Genomic DNA, 22754 nt, shown 5'->3' on the forward strand with positions numbered 1-22754 from the left:
TTGAAGATGAAAAGAGGAGGCTTTTTGTTTGAGCATTTCACATCTTTATTTTTGCATTTTTTTTTAAACAACGTGGCACCCAGGTCTACAGTCTCAAAGAACGTGCACAATATTTTTTTCTGTCCTGCAAAAAAAAAAAAAAATATATATCTATATAGAGTAGGTTCTGAGTTGAGCAAAGCAAAGAGCAGGAATTTGTAGTGTTAACTCACATCCCTTTTCTTTGTCGACTTTATTTGGGTTCACTCCTCAGCCTCATACATTTATTAGACCCAAGAAAGAAAAAAATCAGTGTCTAGAAGTTATTTCCACTTTGGTAGTTAAAAAAAATAATTCTTCCATTTAAAACAAATATTCCAACTTTTTTTCTTTTTCAGTATATATCAATTTATACAAAAGAAAAAAAGTGAGGACAACCCTCTGATCTTGAACCCTTGAGCCAAGCCCAATACACACCCCTCCCCCAAAAAAACCTCCCAAACCAGTAAAATAATCAACAAATAATCCGAGGACCAGAAGAGAGGAAGGGTAAAAAAAAAAAAAAAAAAAAAAAAATACAACGGAATGACATGAGGAGGAGAGAAAACATGACATGCTTTGTAATACACATCTGAATAAATTAATCTGAGTGTTAGAACAGCCGTCTTCATACCCAAATATTTTCTATGACGGTACAGCTAAACCTACGTCTTTTTATCAGGTGATATTAAGTGTAACAAGCACTTTGGGTGCACTTCGGTTGAAGAAGGTGACACAGGGTGAGGATGCTGTGTATTCTTAAAGCAAGTAAGTACATGAAAAACCCAACAATCAGGAATAAAAAGAAGAAACAAATAATGTATATAGACAGAATAAAACAGTCACTCTATTCTTACTTTAGATACGTTTTATTTTTTCCCTCTTTAAAAGGAAAAAAAAATAATCAATGACTGCACAGTACTAACTAAATCTGCCCTAAATCAGAGTTTTCAAACTCATCTGTCATGGCAACAAAAATGAAGAGGAAGAGAGAAAATAAGTCTAATAACATTAAAATCTGTAACTTGACTCAAAAATGAGAATTAAAAACCTAATTTTCCTGCTTCTTTTTTTTACTAAAACCAAACCGAAACAAAGAAAATAAATAAGGAACTCAGCAGATCAAATCGGATGACATGATTCAAATGAGAAAAGAGGATATACATTATATAAACTCTGAAGTTGTATAGGTGCATTGCCTGAATTTTACGGTAGCCGATGATATAAAAGTGTGATTTAGTGCAGATGCTGTGTCTTATCAGTTGGCTGCCAGTCCTGTGGCCTCAGAAGAAAGCCTGGAGAAAACAGATACACACCAAGAGAGTAGGGGAGAAAAAAGAGAGAGAGAGAGAGAGAGAGAGAGAGAGAGAGAGAGAGAGAGAGAGAGAGAGAGAGAGAGAGAGAGAGAGAGAGAGAGAGAGAGAGAGAGAGAGAGAGAGAGAGAGAGAGAGAGAGAGAGAGAGAGAGAGAGAGAGAGAGAAGAAGGCATGCAATAAGACAGAACAGAGAAAACATCAATATTTACTCCACATTATTACATCATTAGCATAAAAACCTCTGGAAGGAGGTCATCTGGCTTTATACACCAGGAAAAGTTGTGCTCTTACAGAAAACCATTACATGTCCAGCTTTTGGGGTTGGAATATAAATAAATAAAACATCTCTGTCAGCAGCTGAATGCATACCATGAATGAGCTAGCAAAGTTGTTAAATAATGTCAAACTTAACAATGCTACTGTTCCACACAAACCAAGAACCCTTTCCCACTAGGCTTATAGCTAGCAATGCCTGCGGGCGTACATTGTACACCCTTTACTAAAAAAAAATACAAATCTACACCCTGTTTTGGGATGTGCAGCTTTGGTGCGCCCCAATTTCCCCTGAAAACTTCTCTCAAATATTCAAAATTTCAAAAGCAACAGATGCTGTAGTTGAACAAATGTAATTTTTGCTTCTCAAAGCCTCACATCAACCTATCAGAGAAGCTGATTTGCGAGCTGGCAGGGAGACAGACAGCGCTGCTGATGCAGATCGCTGTGAGCACTCCAATGGACCAGTTCAACGCCTAAATTAATTTAAAATATTAAAACATGCCGGCAAAATATGTTCGCTTTTATCATTCTGGTGCCTGAAGTTCGTACCAAATACCTGAAAAATACTAACATCTACTTCCAGCAGCCAAACAGATGTGATGCACCAAGGTGTACACCCTATGAAATATTCCTAGCTAAAAGCCTGTTCCCCCATAGTTTATTCTTAGACAGTTTTTGCAGTACTTGTTGAATCTATTGACTTAAGCTAGCATTTTTCACACATTTGTCCCCTCTCCTCTTTCACACTCAGTTTCTGCATCAGTTCGTTGTAAGGACCATATTCCAACCGGTATTAGCCATGGATTAACCCAATACCAGGGGGGTCAGGGCCTTTTTATTACGTCTTGATGGAAAACGTGAATTGTGTAGCACCAAAATGCAATCCCATCTGAATCTTAAATAGATTCAGCATATCCTGTACCGATTTCTACTGTCCTAATGGGGTCTAAGCAGATTCTTATGAGCAGTACTGAGTTCTTGACTATATAGTCATGTGACTGAAGCCAAATCTCACAGTTTATCTTCATCTATACCATTTTGATAACCGAATCTTAGGTTGTCACAAAATGCTCATGCCATGCATCATGTGGTTTGTTCAGCTGGTCCTCCACAATATTGTGACAGATGGACCTTTGACATATTCTGCTTGCCAATAAGATAAGCTTTATATCGGAGAAGTAGGGGCGGGCTGAAAATAAAGGATTTATTTACCTAAGTAAAGAGTGAGAGGAGAACCAAGCAGTTACACAAGGAGTGGACTTTCAAAACTGGAAATATATATTTATATTTTTTTAAGTGCTTGAAGGAAAACTTGTGTAAATCTAAACAGATTTTTTTTATGTTCAAATTAGTCATAAAATTCAAATAATAAAAATTTGCTCCAAATTTGGCACAATTGTACTGAATGGACATTTTAGATAAAAAAGGGTCCTAGTTTCACAATGCTTACGACTAGAGATCTGAAATTTTACACAGTTGTTAGCCACAACATGAAGAGCAAGTGTAGTAAACCAGAGAGGTCAATTATGAATTATACAAAGGATATAACATAAAAAATACACTTTTTTTATATTCAATTGGAAAAAAAAACAGTTTTTTTGGACATGTTTGAAGGCACCCAGCTCTGGTTGTGTAAAACCTACTGGGTACACATGTCTCCAGAAACTAGAAGGTCTTTCAAATTAGCTTTCAAATTAGACACAAGTATATTGGATTTATAATATTTTACTGGCCAATGGCAATTTTGTTTTGCAATATGTTTGTGCACAAGCTATAAAAAGGCAGGTTATAAGGGGTTATCATTCATGGTCTGTGTGGAATGGCAGCATAAAGGTATTCAGATTATTCATGGTTACTGGTAAAATAAAGCTCTATAGGCTTAGGAGGAACTGCAAAACAGGAGCATTCATTAAGCTAAACTATTTGGATTTCCATATTTTCTTTCTAAATGTTTTTAAAAAAGTCAATAACAGTTTTTGTTAGCCTCATAGTTATCCAGATTCCACTGATTCAGATTGCAATTACCATTTAAGCAGGAAGCTGGTTTTCAGGTTAGAGATGACAAACATCTGCTGTACATAGGACACTGCTCAACAGGGATCTTCTCTATATGTATTGTTCTGCTTCCATTTTTAATTTTTAAGATATGCTTATAAGCTAAACACCAAAGCTTCATAGTACCACAAACAGAGGCAGGAAATTCATTTTCATCCCTGCCCTTCTTGAGATGAGAGGAATTACCTACATAGATCTGGTGTCTAATTATCAATCAGTTCCTAATAGCTAAGATGAAGCAGATGAATATCTTTTAGATTTTTCACTTTAACCAAACGCAAAGCATGTAAAACTGGCTTTGATACCTGAGGGAAGATTTCATTCGATTTAAAATGACTATTTTTTTCTAACATTAGCAAACAAATCACAATAAGACAATTTACATAAACTAACAAGAATGACCTTAAAATAACTAGGAGAAAACTAATCCCACGAGTAGAGCATGACATCTTAAAGGAGCCGCTACCTGAGCAGAGCTTACACACAGGGAGAGAGAGTGATACGGTTAAATTGTTCCCTGTCCATGCTAAATTCAAAGTCCTTTAAAAATATAAAGCACTCAACATGTCACGCTTTAAAGAGACAGGAAGAGTCAAGCTACAGATATTTTATAAATATGGTGTTAACCACCTCTCTGGCTTTGTAATAAGGGGCTGCTTTGTGCTGTAAGCGAGGCGTGGCACAGCCAGATACAAGAGCAGGTGCAGGTACAGACAACAAAGAGCACTGTCAGCACTTCAGGAGGACATGACTTATGTTTCCTTCATTAGTAAGGGGAGAGCCTTCGCCTTTTGGACTTGGAGCCCAGCTCAGGGGCCACTTTGGGCTCAGTGGGGATAGGGTGTGGGGCGTTACTGGCCCCACTGACAACATGGAGGGCCAGGAGAGGCAGGGGCTTGAGACTGAGGAGACTCGACACACAGGCAGGTGAGCTGGGGAGCAGGGAGTCGGTGGAAGAGGAGGAGGAAGATGAGGAAGAGGAGGGAGGTGGCCCTGGAGCCAACAAGGACAGAGGGATGGAGGCTGTAGGGGGCGCCACACAGGAGGATGAGGAAGAAGAGGAGGAGGAAGAGGAGAAGGAGGAGGTAGCAGCAGAGGAGGTGTTGGTGGTAGTAGTAGTGGTAGTAGTAGTAGTAGTAGAAGTGGAAGGAGGGCACAAGCTGGTCTGTTCAGGGTTCAAGGAGGAGGAGGAGGAGGGAGGAGGTTTAGAGGACTCTACACTGTAGAAAGAGAGACAAGGAGAGAGGGACAACACAGTCGGGATGGGTCACAGGGCAGGCTGGTGAGCAATGGGTGAGGGGGAGGTTCAGGGAGGAGGAGGGGGGGATGGGTCGGGTGTGGAGGATAAAAATCACTCAGGGATGCGACCAAAATACCACACGTCTTAGAAAACAATGAGTTAAACTGAGTAGAATGACTTATCATGTCTGCAGTGATGGATCAACATGGGAGTAAAAGGTGAGGAAGAATAACTGAGATGAAAACACACCAAGGTAAAGATAATCCCGTCAGCCTAACTCCATGAAAACAAAGAAGCTACTGATTGATTCGCATGGATGCAGGGTTTCCATTTGTATATCACAAGATACACAAAATGTTGATCTTGAACAACTGAGATAAGTTTGATCCAGCACGACAGCATGACTGCAAACACAAAGCACAATCTGCACCTCTTTTTTACATGTTCAATTCATTATCTGCAATGAATGACAGTTTAACACATGTTTCCCAGCACTATAGGGCAGACACAGTTTGTTTGGAGTATCTCACCTTGCATTGATGAGGTACTCTGCCAGACTGATGCTGGCGGGCGAGCCGGTGATGGTAACCTGCCGGTCAGTGGATCCGTCCACTGGATTTGCAATCTTGATCTGGGCGCCAGACATTTGCCTGATCTCATTGATCTTGGCTCCCTGGCGACCAATGATGCATCCAATCAGCTGGTGAACAAAGGGTAACAAGACAAAAGTACAACAAGGTTTAACTTAAACTATTCTCAACATTTTTCAACACTAATTTAGGAACAAGAGTTAGAGCCTAGATGTCTAGAGTGCACTCCAATAGAAGTTACAGGACAGCTTGATGTAAATAAATTATACATTATCAGGGACAAAATTCTCCAGTATTTTATTCACTTCTTTCAGAGTCACATACATTCTTTATCTTCAGAATATTTCTCATAATAATAGAATTTCTTTTTAATAAAGTATGTAAAGTATTGAAACAATCAAAGGCCAGTCAACATGTATTCAGTTGTGTTACAGTACATGTAAAAGCTCTTATTGATATTATGATAATGCTAAAATTGTCAGTTACAGTTTTTAGCTAAACTTTAAATGTGCTTTACTGGAGACATCCATGTGTGTCGAAGAACACTACTGCCACTTAAAGTGTGGAGTAGAATCACTACTTCACGCATTGTTTAGCACTGTGAAAGGATCGTTAAAATGTCATTACAATGGTCTATTGTACTGCTACCAACTATAGGAATGGCTTTGGATCAAGAAAAAGAATGGTTAATTTTCCGAAGGACCCGGGTTCACATCAAATTTGGATCCGGAAAATAAATTGTTTAGACAAAAATCAATCGGGAAATCTTTGGCGTCCAAGCTGATACAGCAAACTATGTACGGTTCACATCACGCTAGATTTTTTTTATCATCAATCACGCTCTCACAGCATCATTTAGATTCAATATACCAAAATATAAAAGGCTTGTTGTCTCTGTTGTATAGTTTTAATAAAGTGCCTGATGGCAATAAAGCTGATTCAAAGCATTGTTTTTTTTTTTTTTTATGGAATATTTTATTTCACAAAACAACGAAAACCCCATCCGAAGGGCAATGTTTCCCACCCGGACACCAGAAACGGACCTGGTGCTTGGAACACTCGCTGCGATCAGATTACCGAGGGACCGCTTTCCCCGTCCAGGGTCAGCAGAGGAGCACAGTCTGCTATCCAGAACCACCAGAACAGCACACAGGGCTTCAACACTAACCGCCAGCCTTCACGCCTGGCCACAGCAGCATGATGCCAACCGAACCGAACCAGCCACCATAGAACCAATCTGAATCCTGTGATCCCCTCTTCAAACAAAAGGTTAGACTCTGGTCTAAACTAATTATAATAAAGCAGCATTTGGAAAATGTTCTGGAAGATAATGAACTTCCACCGGCGCTGCCAAAGGTCAAAGAAAATTAAGTGGCGGCGATTAAACCAGCGAGCATAAAAAAAAACACTTAGACTCTGATTACTTCGTATTCGTCCTCATTAAAGCATAAAAACTCAAAGGTGAATAAATTCTGACTCGCTTTGTAAAATGACTACTTCCTGCTTCCTGACTAAGCTGACGACACCGCATCCTAGAGGGTCACATGACCGAACGAGCTGAAATTTTTTTCTTTTACGACGAAAGGTTGATCAAGGAGGTTCTGAGGTACAACCACTTGTATGATGCCTGAGAGATATTGTTTTGGAAAATAAACACCCCCGCCAGCGCCATTGAAGAAGTTCTCGCCAGTTCTCGAATAGGCTCCCCCTTTCGCTTTGGCGGGAAACTGCTGTGCGTCCCTAGAAATTCCAGACCAACGTTGCAGAAGCATACCAGCAAAACTGGTTCGCGACCAGACGCAAGCGACATTTGATGTGTGCAGTTGCAGAAGTGTAATCCGCCCTTAGGTATACAGATAATGTGCGTATCTTCACCTTATTACATTTTAAACTTAATGTCAGTCCAATACAACACCAGTCATTTTATTAGATATGCTGAAGATTTTTCTATTATATATGGGCACATGTATAGAAATTTAACATGTTAATAAAATAGGAAAACTGACGGGCACCTTTACAGAGAACTAGGGTGCCAAGATTTATTCACCTGCACTGAACAGCAACCAATACTTTTCATTTGGTCCCCCTTTAGGTGCAAACTAATAGAGGAATTTCATTAAAATCACTCTGATGAAAACTAAGGGCCTCTGTTTGATGCTAGGCTAATGTCATGTTTAACAAAATAATTTAGATAAAAGTAAATAAAGGTCAGACTTACATCATTTGGAATGGTCATCTCATGGGAACTAGTCTGAGCAGAAGCATCTATCCCTGACAAGAAAAATACATAAGTGATTGAAACAAGCAAACACATCCTAATTTCTAAGACCAGTTAGTTAATTAAAAGCTACTCATCTTCACATCCAGTTCAAAATGATTTTCTAACTAAAAAAGCACCCCTTTCAATTTGATATTTTATTTTAAAAGCTGGTTTAACCTCAACAAAGCATTTCTGTTGTTTGTCCTTTAAACCGTAAATGGAGTGGAGTCTACTAGGGTCCCAATGCGGATTGTAAAATAATGTGAAAGAACCAAACCCAGCTTCACATCACATTGCTCTCAGGCAAGGGTGGAAACCAAAAAGTAAAACTTTACTAAAAGTAATTCAACAGATAATTTGCTCTCTTTACTTTTCTTTTTTAATATGAAAATGGATGAAAGTTTGCATAAATTCATTAGCTGATCTTTGGCAAAGTAAGTATTCTATGGAAGTATAGATCGATAGGCTATTGCAGCTATTCACTAGACAAACATTAGACTTTAAAATAGGTTTTAATATAATCATAAATCACATTATACAAATAATTTATTAGTAAACAACTTGATTTTCTGCATAACTGTTTTAAACTCAACTAACCTACGTTGCTCAAAACAATAAAAGGGACACTCAAGTAACACAATTTGATCTGATTGAATGAAATATCATCAATGAATACTTTGTTCTGTGCCGAGTTGAATCAGCTGACAACAAATTTAAACAAAAATCAGCAACAGAAATATATTTTATTAACCAATACATGCCTGGATTTGGAGTCGCACTCAAAATTCAAGTGGAGGAATACACTACAGACTGATCCAACTTTAATGTAATGTCTTTAAAACGGGTCATAATGAGGCTCAGTATTGTGCGTCATTGTGCCTGTATGATCTCCCTACAATCCCTGGGTATGTTCCTGATAAGGTAGCACAGTGGTTCTCAACCGGTGGGGCGCGCCCCCCCGGGGGGGCCCCGACACTCTCCCGGGGGGGCGCGAGTAGGCTACAGGATGGGAGTGGAAAAAAACTGGAAAAAAAAAATTTACACTTTTTTTTTATCTTTTTTTTTTTATCTTTTTTTTTTAACTTTTTATTTCATAAAAAGTTAAAGTTTTGTATATACATAACTCCTGAATAAAAATTAAAATGTGTTTGGACTGATTAAAAAAAAAAAGTTTTGAACAAATTTGATTGTTTTGTCGATAGTGAGCGCAAATGCGGTGATAAGCGGGTGGTTGATCATGGCGCCGAGACAGGGCGCCGTAGCAAGAGCTCTCCTGTGTGCTGGCTGTTTTATGTTTGTTTTTGTCTTTGATGTATTTACCACTTTAAATTATGGCCGTGAGACACTTCTGAGGATCCGTGAGGAAGTTTGTGGTCTGTCTTTTGCCAATACTGGACTGAGGTGTGCTGATTTCGATGCGTGCCCCACTCGAGGTAAACAAGGCCAGGAGTCGGGCCGCGGAAGTCGGGAGCAGAGCGAAAGGACTGGGCGGAGGTATCGCCACATACGCCGTACAGCTGAGCCCCTGAGTGGGGACGCTACAGGCTTCCAGCGGCGTGCTGGATTCTTCTTTCCAGCCGCCGGGCTTCTCTGTCCATCGCTCGGACAGGGTGAAGGAGCGTACCGGAAAATCGAAGGGTGGAGGTGAGTGTTTTTTAATTAACGAACTTTGGTGCACTGATTGTGTCATCGTGAACAAAACTTGCAACGTCAACTTGGAATGTCTTATTTTGAAATGCCGCCCCTTTTTTCTCCCATGGGAGTTTTCGGTGATGTTCCTGTGTGGAGTTTACACTCATCCTCGGGCGGACATTTCTGTTGCCTTGAGTGAACTAAGCGACATTGTATACAAATTATTTTTTGTCAAAATATCCCGCGACTTTTACTGGTGTTTTTGGAGACTTTTGTGGTGTTTGGAGACTCGAAAGCACGAATCACTCTGCAGTTAGGCATACTGTGCTCAACGAGCAGCGGGTGCTGCCATGAGCCCCTCTCCCGTCCAAAGGCACTCACAGGCGGTCAGTCTCTCAGTAACCTCGCGCAGCAGTCCCAGCCTGCAGCAGAAAGGAGACACACACCCCTCTGTGTCCAGGCTGCAAATGAATCGCGCATGCGCATGGTCGCCGCCGTTCCCGCCTTGACTTACAGAGCGGGGTGTAAATGTTCACTCACTCTCACAAAAATAAATCACTGCATTTAAATTGACTCACGACATAGCTCTCCATTCACTCTAGTCTAGTCTCTTGCCAAGTTCGCTTGTGCCAGCTCTCGCTAGTCTGTTATCAATCTCGATTTACATAGGCCTTTACTACACAAACCCCAACAGTCTTTTTAAAGACTAAACCCAGAAACATTCTTTAAGATTAGATCATATCTCAGCCCTAGCCAGTAATTTTGTTAAACTGCTAGGCAGTAGTTACTTAGCTAACTACCCAAACGATACACACACACACACACACACACACACACACACACACACACACACACACACACACACACACACACACACACACACACGAGGACTACAATCGTTAAGAATTAAAATAAAATCTGAATTGTCTGCAAAATAATTATTTTGTTTGGTTTTAATGAAAGATTGTGCCTAAGTCCTGACTGATTAGCCCCTGATACGTCTCTCAACATACACCACACATAGTTACATATTGCCATAGTTTAAACTTTATTGAAAACAAATTAAAATGGAGAAATTTCTTGTGAGGACCAACAAGCCAACCAACGCACCACCAGCTGCAAAAAAGCTTCGCAAGTACGATGAAGCATACCTGCAGTTTGGGTTTACAGTCACGGCTGAACTGAGACCTCAGTGTGTCGTATGTGCCGAGGTGCTGGCAAATGACAGTATGAAGCCCTGCAAATTAAAAAGACACCTCGAAACAAAGCATGCTGGCATTAAAAATAAACCGGTCGAATATTTTAAAAGAAAGCTTGATGGCCTCCATCAGCAACAGGCAACCATTTCAGTGCACAGCACTGTGTCTAAACAGTGTTTGGAGGCATCATATGTAGTGGCCAAAAGGATCGGTAAACTGGGTAAACCGCATACAATCGCAGAGACTCTCATTTTGCCGGCAGCGCAAGACATGTGCAGAATAATGATAGGCGATAGTGCAGCAGCCAAACTCGGTGCAGTACCACTGTCCAATGACACAGTCGCTAGGAGAATTGTAGACATGTCCAACGATATCAGAGAGCAACTGATAGAGTTTGTAAAAAAGAGTCCTTACTACGCGCTGCAGCTGGACGAATCCACTGATGTTGCTGGGCAGGCACAGCTCCTCACCTATGTCAGGTATCTGCGGGACAAGGTGATTGAGGAGGATGTCCTGTTTTGCCGGCCTCTTCAGTCACACACTACAGGAGAAGCCATTTTCAATGTCCTTGACATTTTTATCCGCGAAAATGGTTTGGCTTGGGACCGATGCGTTGGCCTATGCACGGATGGTGCGCAGGCAATGACGGGGCATGAGCGTGGCCTAGCTGCTCGCGTTCAGCAAGTAGCTCCACTTGTGAAATGGACACACTGCATGGTCCATCGCGAAGCACTAGCTGCTAAAAAAATGCCGGTTCTCTTTGACTCTGTGCTGAACCAATCCGTCAAAATAATAAATCTCATAAAATCACGGCCGCTAAACTCTCGCTTGTTTGGGGTCCTCTGCCAGGAGATGGGGTCAGGGCACGAACAGCTGCTTCTGCACACTGAAGTTCGCTGGCTCTCCAGGGGGCGGGTGTTACAGCGGTTGTATGAGCTGCGAGAGGAGGTGAAGTGGTTTTTGACAGAAATTAAATCAGATCTGGCGAAGCATCTGGATGACACTATGTGGCTTGCGTCTCTGTCCTATTTGGTCGATATATTTGACCGCTTGAATGGCCTCAACCTGTCTTTGCAAGGCCGCGAAACTCATATTTTGCTCCTTGCAGACAAAGTGCAGGCCTTCACACAAAAACTAGACCTCTGGCATGGCCGCATCAGTCGAGGGAACTGTGACATGTTCCCCTGCCTTACAGACTTTATAACTGATGCAGGCGCGTCACACGATTTCTCCTCCCTATTTCAATCAGCGTCTGAGCACCTGTCAGCAATGAGAAAACAATTTGCGACGTACTTTAAAGAGGATTATCGCTCTTTTGCATGGGTTCGAGATCCGTTTGTGTGCACAGCAAACGAGCTATCAATTGATTTGCAGGAACAGCTTATTGAGCTGAAGAGTGACAGTAGACTGAAGGAACTCTTTAGCTCCTGTCCTCTTTCGTCATTCTGGGCAGCATTGATGCAGGAATACCCGGAACTCTGTGACGTCGCCTTGAAGATTCTCCTTCCTTTCGCGTCGACATATTTGTGTGAGGCAGGATTCTCAAAAATGACTGCACTCAAAACAAAACACCGCAATCGTGCACAAATCGAGGATGATTTGAGGCTATGCTTATCAAACATTGAGCCAAGAATTGAGGATCTTTGCAAGGCAAAGCAGGCTCAGGTCTCACATTAACATCACCTAATTATATAGCAATAGCCTAGTATTGATAATAGGCCAACTGATGATAATAATAATAACAACAACAATAAAGCATGTAACCTCATAATTATATAGCAATAGCCTTGTAATAATGATAGGCATATACTACTCATAATAATAATAATAATAATAATAATAATAATAACAATAATAATGCCTGCAAGCTCACATTAGAAGTCTGGTGCTACTGCCAATTATAACAATAGCCTAGAAATGATAATAGGCCTACCTACCGCTACTGATGATGGTAATAATAATAATGTGGGCCTAAAAATAATAGCCTAGGGCTATCTATCTATCTATCTATCTATCTATCTATCTATCTATCTATCTATCTATCTATCTATCTATCTATCTATCTATCTATCTATGCAAGGTAGAGCGGGGCGGGGCGGGGGGATGGGGGATCTGGGCGGGGGGCACTGGGGCCCCAACTGCAATGAACCAGCTTTGGGGGGGCCCAGCTTGCAAAAGGTTGAGAACCCCTGAGGTAGCAGATAGTCTATTGAGGGATCTCCTCCCAGACCTTGACTAAAGCATCCACCAACTCCTGCACAGTCAGTGGTGATACGAGATGTTGGTGGATGGATAGAGACATGATGTCCCAGATGTGCTCAAATGCTAAAGAATGTTGCAGGCAGCAAATTGATCACCACAATGTCTCCAGACTCTGTCACATCTGTGACATTTACTCAGTTTTAGTCTGCTTTCATCTGTGAAGAGCACGGGGCGCCAGTGGCGAATTTGCTAACCCAGGTGTTTTCTGGGAAATGACGTTGGGCCTTTGTGAAGACACACGCATATTTGTGGCCTGTTGGAGGTCATTTTTGCAGGGTTCTGGCAGTGCTCCTCCTGTTCCTCCATGCACAAAGGCAGAGGTGGCAGGGCTACTGCTGGGTTGTTGCCCTGCTACGACCTTCCCCACATCTCCCAGTGTGCTGGTCTGTCTCCTGGTAGCGCCTCCAGCCTCTGCACACTGACACACAGCAAACCTTCTTGCTACAGCTCACATAGATGTGCCATCCTGAATAAGCTGCACTACCTGAGCTACTTGTGTCGGTTGTAGTCAATCTTACACTACCACAAGTCTAAAAGCACCAAAAGGATTCAAAAGTGACACAAACATCAGCTAGAAAAGCATAGGTACCAAGACATGGCGTGTGTGTGGTCCCCACTTGCAGAACCAATCCTTTACCGAGAGTCCAATTGCCAATAATTTCAATCTGTTGTCTATTTCATTTGCACTACAGCATGTAAAACTGATCGTCAATCATTGAAATTGATCGTCATAATTCCTAAGTGGACAGTTTGATTTTACAGAACGCAAACTGTGACGTTTTAAATAGAAAAATCTTCCCAGATGGGAAGCTAGATGTCTTCAAACTTGGAAAACAAAGTCCAGTTGTTTGGGGTTTTTTACCTTTTTTAGGTAGCCTGACGTAGTCCGACTCAATTCTAGTCAGAATATGAGTCTGATACTGCTCCATAGAGCTGTGATTATGGGGCGTGTTTTGAACGAACCAGGAAAAAAATGCCTCTGCACTCAATTGGACAGACCTACAACCAATAAGAGCAACGGAGTGCGTGACGTATGTTAAGCGAGGCATAGTTGTTGTCCACAAAAATCAAAGCGTGTGGTTTCACGCCTAGAATAAGAAGATGAGACTTGATCGCGTTTCTCTGTTCCTCTTTTAAAATTAATTTGCTGTCGATATCTTCTAGAACAGACCTAATAGCAGAATCTACTCACCCAAACTCTCCAGCGGCAGCCATTATTGTTGTCACCCAAGCGCGCTTTGGTCACGTGGTTGATAACGTTACTCTTGATCATCTGTCCATCATCGTATAAAGCCCGCCCTGACAATTTGATTGGATCGCCTAACAGTGGGCTTTAATACTCGCGCTACTATGGAGCAGAGCCAGACCGAACTTCCCGACCTTAAACCTTGTGGGCGGGACTAAGTTCGGAATGGCACCCAGGCTATTTTTTAGGGGAATTTCACAGAAGTTTGATTTAATTGAAGTTATATTGTGTTTACGTGTCCACCTTACGTGTTTGTTAGGTGTTACGTGTTTGTGTTTACGTGTTCCCTTTATTTTTTTGAGCAATGTAAATTTGAATTTTGTTAATCTAGCCCTGTTAACATCAGAAGTTATGCAAGTCTTAGTGATTTAAATACTTTAATTGAGGACGTAATGTAAAACCTACATTGATCATAAAAACAAAAATTTTAAAGACTCCTTTTAGAACGTAGATTAAACATCGTTGGTAAGTTCAATATAAGCCAACCAAGATTGAGATTGTATACTCTGGTAAGTGACTGAAGTAGATTCCATTTGTTTTTCAATGAGTAAAAGTTTTTATCACCTTCCTATTAGAAAGCTAACCAAGAAGTATGATTGCCATTCAGTGGCTGTAGTAATCAGCAAAATAGATTTCTATATTAAGAAAATATAGGTTTTATTATACAACTCTCTACTTTAAATCTTTCTGAAAACGCAAACTCAAAGGAGGAATTAGTATTTTTTTTTTTATCAAAATGCTGCATAATCCTTTCTAATATAAATTAAATCTAATCTTTTTATGCAATACAATCCATTATTCTATAAATCTACAACCCTCTATACTTCAGTAACAGTGAGTGTGTCAGTGTGGTGTGGCAATGCGACACATTCGAGGCGGGTCAGCTGGAATGTTGGCGTGAAAGCCCACGGGCCTTTACTGTGCTGCATACCAGTGTATCCCTGGTTGCCTGGTGCAATAGGGAAAGGACTCTGCTGCATAGCCAACTGGTGAAGCTTGGTGAGCTGTGGAGAAATAGCAGCAGAGGAAGACTGTGAGAGTGAGAGGAGGAGGCGGGGAGAGAAGAAACAGAGGAAATGGGAAAACACGGGAAGAAGGGAAAAAAACAAAGCACATAAAAATCACAATCAGTAAGACAGCAACACAAAGAAGCGCAAACAAAGAAAAACTCAGTGCACATGGGACTAAGATAAACTACAGATCACTGATCTCTCTGTGAAGAGCATACGTTTAGCTTCTGGTTCGTCTATGTGGGAAACCTATTATGATCTCCTCTCAAGCCAAAGCTTCAACTGTTGGTAAAATTTTCCTTCCAGCTTCAAGCTCAGAACAAAGCTGCAATACGAAAGTCCGGAGTGCTCTGTAGAGGGGATTTCCTGACCAAAACAATACCCCAGCATGACCCTCAACTGCTTCAATTTAACTTCCCAAGAGCTGAGAATAAATTTTTATGCAACATCTAAAGGCACATCACAAGTTTAATAATCAATAACTCTTAGATTGTGATAAAAAAATTCAAGCCAACAGCTTTTCAACTGTTAGAAAAGAAGCATTTGTTAAATATTCCTGATCTGTAAAAAGACTACTCATCATAAAACATATTCAAAGATCCTATCATAACTTTTCTTTAAATAAAAAAAAACATTGATTGTATGAAGCAAAAAGTGGCCAGTAGACAGAGTAACAAACAGAAAAGAGAACAGTAGGGTTGTTAAGAACAGAGCAGTGAACGAGACATTACTCCACAAAGAAGGAGAAGATGGAGGAGTAAGCATCAGGGACAGATTATTATTCATGGAACAGTGGAGAGTCTGGACAAACAGACAAATGTCAATCAAATTTGAGTCCCAGTGCAAAAACAAAGCATATACTGAAAAAGATTACAAGTATGCACCAAATGGTAGACATTAAAATGACAAAATAATAACATGTGATAAAACACTGCATGAGTAGGTGGGTGATTTCTTGTTTTGGGAGAGGACAGCTGCAATAATAAGTGGGAGTTGAAGTGGTGGGTGGATCAAAGAAAAAAAAAAATCCTACTGCACTTACATCTGGCTGTGGGATCGCGTGCTGTCCTTGTACAGCATAGGCCTGAAACATATGGAAACAAAGCTTTCATAGGCCTCACATCCAGCTTTGATGGTTATTTTACTTCTCTAGGTACGTCACCATAGATGACAACCAAGTGACTCTTACACATTTAAACCCTGTTGATAATCCATTCATATCAACACACACTTCATGTCCAAAGTCTCCACATTTTTGACAGCAAAGAGGTTTTTTATGACATTAAATGAGAAATAGAGGAAAAATCCAACTGGGATATAAAGAATACCACACAGTATTTAGTAAGTTTAGTCTTCGTAATGTTAAGAGATCGAGCACCAGAGAGTGTTTAAAGGCCGAGATGAAAGGAAGATGAGCAAAAAACGCTCTAAATTGAAACTACCGTAGAGAAAATTAAAAAAAAGGCAAAAAAGATTTTTTTAAAGGAAAAAACATCAATGAAAAGCCTGACTGTAAAGCTTTTCTTTTACTCAGTTTTTAGTGAATCACTGCTTTTTTCTCCAGGTAAAAACAAACTGAAAGATCTTTTTCAGATTATCAGATGAGCTCCTCTACAGTCACAATCCAAAGTTAAACCTGTATTTTTAGTAGTAGTGCACTCCGTTTTAATGAAATCTCATCAATAAATAATCAAACTCTTCAATTTCTGTAGCGGATATGAAAGGAAAATAAGGCCTTCCAATAATAAACCCTGCGACCATCAGAAAAGTCTTGTATACCTGTCCGCCAGCAAAGATGACGGGGGATCCGGAAGGCTTGGGTCGGTATGGTATGGTGACCCCCTTAGGGGGAGACTGTAAAGGGGAAAAGAGAGATTTTTAGTACAATATCTACAACATACACTGAGAACTCTAATAAATTTGACAGATTTTGATTCTAAACATCTAGGTCAATGTATAAAATGTTTATCCGATTATTACAGTTGTAAAGAAACATTACTTTTGTAGCAGGGCAATTATTTTGTTACCGTTTTAGATTTAAGCAGAAATAGTGGGACATTTCTTTTAATGTCATACTGAGAATGTCATCCAAGCAGAGACAGCAACTTCTACTCCTTTATTATAATCCACTCACCTCAAGCATGACCACACAGATCTGCTTAACACACTCAATTATTGACTGTGGGGTTCCAGCAATGGTGATGGCACGCTCTGTGGAGTTGGGAAGCATGTCTCCTGCCACTTGTACCTGAGCACCGGTTGACTTAAATGCACAAGACGAGCAAAATTACCAATAATTAATGTATAGTACTTAAAAAAAAAAACAGAATGCTGGTTACTCTGCTGTGGTTTTAGGACATACCTCTCGGATTTCCTTGATCTTGCAGCCACCTTTTCCTATGAGTGAGCCACATTGGCTGGCAGGCACTACAATGCGGAGGGTGACTGGAGGCTTGCTGGTAGCTGTACTGTTTGTCATTGAGCTGCTAATATCCTAACACAAAATATAAAAAAAAATATATGAATTAACCCAACTTGAAATCTGTTGGTACTCGTTTACCTGTTAGAATCAAGGCCTACCTCTTCCAATTTCTCTATGATCATAGAGAAAGCTTTAAAGATGGCCGTCGTCGGACCTGCCAAGGTGATGATCCGTTCAGGACAGTTGCCTTCAGAGATGTTGATTCGAGCCCCACTCTATAAACAGAAAATAAACTAATTTAACTCAGTGTTCAAAGCCACTGTCGGTAACCTGACCTGTTGTAGCTTCACACAACTAAAGAAGTTTCAAAAACCTCACCTCTTCTCTCATCTTCTTCACAGATTCACCTTTCTGTTTGAAGAAAGTCAAAGACATGTTCAATATTTTATGAAAGAAAATAAAAATTAAATTAAAAGAATAGAAAATGTTACCTTTCCAATTATACTTCCAACCTCCTGGAATTAAGAACAAAAAAAGACATTGAGACAGAGAATACAGGTATGTGTCAAAAGATCTGGAATTTAAATTAACCTCTAAAGCTTAAATTTCACAATTTAAGAGTTAACATGTAATGAACCAATACTAACCAATACTTCTGAGTAAGTGATATAACCACCCAAAGTTTGAAGGATTTTAAGCTTTAGAGAAACAGAGTGGGGTTTAAATACATGTTGCTGTTTGCAAGTTTGCACATTTTATGATGTAATAAAAAAACAATATGGATTGGCACAACCTGATAGGGGTTATATTCTGCAACAACCCAGCAGTTTGATACATCTACAGTTAAAATATTAAAAAAGGGTTTACAAAGTGCAGAATCCTCAGCTTTAAAATCCACCATAACAGGCTGCAGCAAAATTCTCAACATGGAGTGTGTGTGACTATGCTGTCGTCAAAAGAGCTAGATGGCCTGGGGACAAATGCCAGGCAATGCCTCAGGCTGTGAGTTTTTTGTAAGCATTGGGATGGTGACAAAAAGAAAAAAAAATGGAAAAGCCAGTACAAGTACAAATAATCCATAGGTAAAACACAAGTATTCCTAAGACTAACTTATGTACCTTTAACCAGCATCCTTTAATGACAGCACAAGGTATATTTTGATTAGAGATGCACTGAGTAGCAGATAACTGGATTTTGCCAACTTCTTATTTTGACTGGTATCAGGGGGGCCGCCAGGAATTTGGGGCCCCTAAGAAAGACATTGATATTGGACCCTCAACCCTTGTCAATGTAATTTTTATTGTAATATTTCTACAAAGGAAAAGCCTGTACACATGCACAGATTAATGCATGGACGCCATCTCCCTCTCTCCTCTTTCTCCTTCCGGACATTTTACCACACTGCTGCTTATCAACACATTTTCTTGTTAATATTCAAATGTTTCTTTCGTTGTCGCTACGTCAAATGACGAGCGCATTGCATTTAAGCCCCGGTACAAGCGAACTGCCACTGACAGATGGGGAGACCTGATACAATGGCGCCAGGACGCGAGGACCAAAAATTTATTGCAATTTCCACAAGAGGGGGGTGTCAATATATTCATTTTATGTTTCACTGTTTACTGCTAAAAAATGAGGGAGGACATTAAGATTATTTATTTTACTGCTGGATTTTCTTTTTACATTTGAAAAATATAGGAGGGCAAATCTTTTCTTCTTCTTCTGAGCCCTCCCTGAGTCAAGAGCCCTTAGAATCTTCCTGACTCCAGCCCATCTATCTGACTTTTAGTAAACCCCATAAAAAAGCATCAAAGTGCATGACACTGATACGCAGGAATAATATCGATGTGTTTATAAACCAAAAAAAGTGGGAAGCTTTGAAATTTAGAATGAAATATAAACTAAATTTTTCAGTTTTTATCCTTTGATCAGCAGTTAGGGTTGATGAAGGGAATTTTAAAATGACCAGGTAATTATTTAATTTAACTCGAAATTACACTGAGTAAAGATGATCCATAAAAAACAAATATTACAGGATCCAATAAATTGGGACTAAAGAGAATTCCTTTATCAAAATAACTCCAAAAAACACCAAAAAAGGGCTTTGAAAATGCAAGTGATGTCTAACCGATTTCTGATACATAACGAATAGATTAAACTCCTTATCTAAATATCCTTTTAAAAGATTAAAAGGATCCCATCATTAGCTACTTTCGTAGAACATTTGTTCTCAATCCTGCTCCTCAAGTACCACAACCCTGCATGTTTTGGGTGTCTCCTTGCTTCCATACACCCGAGTTAAATGAATCAGCCATCTGCAGCACCTAATGACTGCCGAGGAGTCTATGTAATCACTTAAATCAGGTGAGCTGCAACAGAGAAACGACTAAAACATGCAGGTCAGGGTAATTGAGGTCCAAGAATGAGAACTACTGCTGTGGAACCTTAATTCCATAAATAATACATCATACTGTATCAGACCACATGAGCACCTCCTGGGTGATCTCACCTTGCCATGCATGAGCAGCCTGATGGTGAGGGTGACATTGAGTCCGCCTTCAATCATTCCGGAGTCCATAACTGCAACAGTCGTGGGCTGAACAGAACCACGGATCTTTGGTCAGACACGGGTCTAAAAGGGTTTAAACACAAAACATTATTCACAGGAATAAAGAGGAACATGTAAGCCTTAGTTGGCCTTATAGATAGAGGTATACATTAATCACACTATACAGGTTTTGGTTCTTTTTTAAATCCCATTAATTTCATTTTAAAAAAGGTCAAATCTAGAGGTAAGTGATAAGAAAAGGAATTCAGCAGAGAGGTAAATATTTTATCATGAAATATCGGTGATCCAGATGTTTTTGATCAGTGGCTACATTTTCAAACATACATCTCCAAACGTCACACTATTATGTTAATAGTCTTGGACATTGTTGATGTTAAGGCTAACTGTAGCAGACAGATGGATACTACGAAAAAATGACTGCACTTTAAAGCTTTTCCCGCAATTTTGCTGTATACTTTCTAAGCACCTGGATTTCATCCATGTTTCCAGCTTGTTGTAAATTGATATAGCAAAACAAGTCCTTTAGAAGTAAAGTACTGTAGCTAACACGCAGACAATGTTCGATAGCTTTGAAATAAGTTTACTAACAAATTGTTTGCCATGTTATTGCCCACCAGCTTATGGAGACGAGTGCGCAATTCCCAACAGATATATTTCAATTAAACTTAAAGTTTAATGCCTTTACGCATTGTTTTGCAGATTGAACTTAAATGGAGATTTAAATTATTAAAGTAATTGAAGTCTCTTAGCCTTCAGTTAGCCGTACTAAGAAAATGAATGGAGCAGGCGTGCGCTTGCTAGCATATTTAGCCTGTTAGCTTGCATCGTCAACATTATTAAGAGATTATAAATATAACAAGGGTGGCTTATGTACATGTATAAATACTCTTAAGCACGCGTGTTTGATAAACAGTGGGAGTTAGATTCTAAAAGTGATAAAAACTGACTCTCTGTAGTGGTTATTCAGGATAAGCTAGGCTAAGCTAGCGTTAGCACTCCCAGAGCAGATTGCGTGCTCATGGTCCTCACGCGGCCTGTTAGCACGCTGCACGGGCTCGATTTGTTTCCGCTACTTCTGATTACTACAGATATGTTATATAATAAGAAATATATGAGAAAACTCACCTTATCGGAGCGCTACTGGCTGACCGGGGGGAGGATGGGGTTTTAAGGGTAGAAGGGGAGAGGTTCGGGAGGGTAAAAACCCGGGGGAGAGTTTAGAAAGGACTCGGGGAAGAGGGAAGAGTGATGCGAGATCGAGCTCCACTCCTTTACACAAAGACAACAAAACAGTAACCTTTGAACTCCCACCCTTCACCCTCCTCTAACCCTCACTGCTGAAACCCTGGAGACTGAACTAAAATGCTCCCTGAAAAACATTTTAACCATATAACGTTACTATACTGAAAATAAACGTGAAAATTACATTTATAACTAATGTAAACTTTTTTTTTAAGTGTACATTATGTATTTTCTGTCTGTTGTAATTATTACATGTTCAGCTAAATCAATTTAAAATGTATAGTTAAATATGAGTTAAAATTAAGAAATCCTTAAGGAAGGTTTATTAGTTTGTTAAGATTAGTTATTTCAAATTCAAAGACGACTAGTGGGCATGATGCATACTGCAACAAAGCAGTATGCATCTTTTTCACGTTTTGCAAAGCTTAGGCTATCTAATAGAAGATATACAGTGATTAGAATTAGAATGTATTTTGAAGTAAATATTGATACTAACTTATGTTTTTTTTTTTTTACAAAAAATAAAAACTAGAAACTACATGTGCGTAATTTAAGCTCAGCAAAAATGCAAAAGTTTATATGAAAATCAATAAGCAAACAGCTTCATAAAAGCAAAAAAATAAACAAGAAAGATCAGAGATTACCTCCTACAGAAGTTTAAAGCATATAAATCAATTTCCAAAGAAATGAACATCTGACAGAGACCTGAATAATGAAAAGGAATGAAATGAACAATCAGAGAAGTAGGCCTGAGAACCGTAATAGCTGGGAGGAGTTTTACAGATTCACAGCTTAAATGAAAGAATATGTTAATAGGACAGCCTTTATTTGCATACTTATCTTTTTGATGGACATGCAAAACCCTTATGTATGGAAGAAAACTAACACGGTTCATGAGCCTGAACACATCATGCCCACATGAAACATGACAATTCTATGCAGCTAAATCAAATTAAAATCAGCTTTATCTACCAATAAGCAATATATTATTGTCATTATAAAACAATGATGAAATGTTCCAATTTTTCGAGAATATACAGTTAAAACTTAGAAATCAAAAAGGCATATGAAAAAAATAAGCATCCCTAAAGGACACCCTAAAAAATTAAAACACCCTCAGAAGAACAATATATTACACTAAATATCCTTAGAGAACAATTTGAAGAGACACCTTTACAAGAAAAATCAGAGTGAAAATGGGGGGAAAGCATGCAATACACTGGTTGCCTGGGTTCAATGGCCATGCATCTGCATGTTTTCAGGACTCATGCAGCATTAATCAAGTTGAGATCTAGAAGAAGGCATCCTAAAATCCCCTCTGCTACCTGCACTATGCATGCTGTCCTCACCTGTGCTGTGTATTTAAGAAGGAAAATAAAATGTATTGTTTGGAAATGTGTCAACTGGAAGTTGACTG

At 39.7% G+C, this 22754-nt stretch overlaps 1 protein-coding gene across 7 annotated transcripts; it reads right to left on the bottom strand.

Annotated features, from left to right (window-relative positions):
* Positions 1 to 21: 21 nt before the first annotated feature.
* LOC119789122 (poly(rC)-binding protein 2) lies at positions 22 to 21391 on the bottom strand. Of its 7 annotated transcripts, none has more exons than XM_038294165.1 (13): positions 21221 to 21391; positions 20036 to 20158; positions 18018 to 18041; positions 17905 to 17937; positions 17685 to 17801; positions 17467 to 17598; positions 17239 to 17367; positions 16884 to 16958; positions 16147 to 16188; positions 15026 to 15098; positions 7714 to 7760; positions 5436 to 5605; positions 22 to 1313 (listed from the first exon to the last, which is right to left on the bottom strand). In XM_038294165.1, exons 2-13 carry the CDS (start codon positions 20102 to 20104, stop codon positions 1277 to 1279), a joined length of 948 nt encoding a protein of 315 aa, XP_038150093.1. In that variant the 5' UTR covers positions 20105 to 20158; positions 21221 to 21391; the 3' UTR covers positions 22 to 1276. The 7 variants fall into 7 exon arrangements, with proteins under 7 accessions (XP_038150093.1, XP_038149947.1, XP_038149871.1 ...); XM_038294019.1 differs by having other exon boundaries at positions 15026 to 15125; XM_038293943.1 differs by having other exon boundaries at positions 7714 to 7766; positions 15026 to 15125.
* Between the last annotated feature and the right edge of the window lie 1363 nt (positions 21392 to 22754).

The sequence above is a fragment of the Cyprinodon tularosa genome, unplaced genomic scaffold, assembly GCF_016077235.1.
Source record: "Cyprinodon tularosa strain WSP-4 unplaced genomic scaffold, ASM1607723v1 ctg10, whole genome shotgun sequence".
NCBI lineage: Eukaryota > Metazoa > Chordata > Actinopteri > Cyprinodontiformes > Cyprinodontidae > Cyprinodon > Cyprinodon tularosa.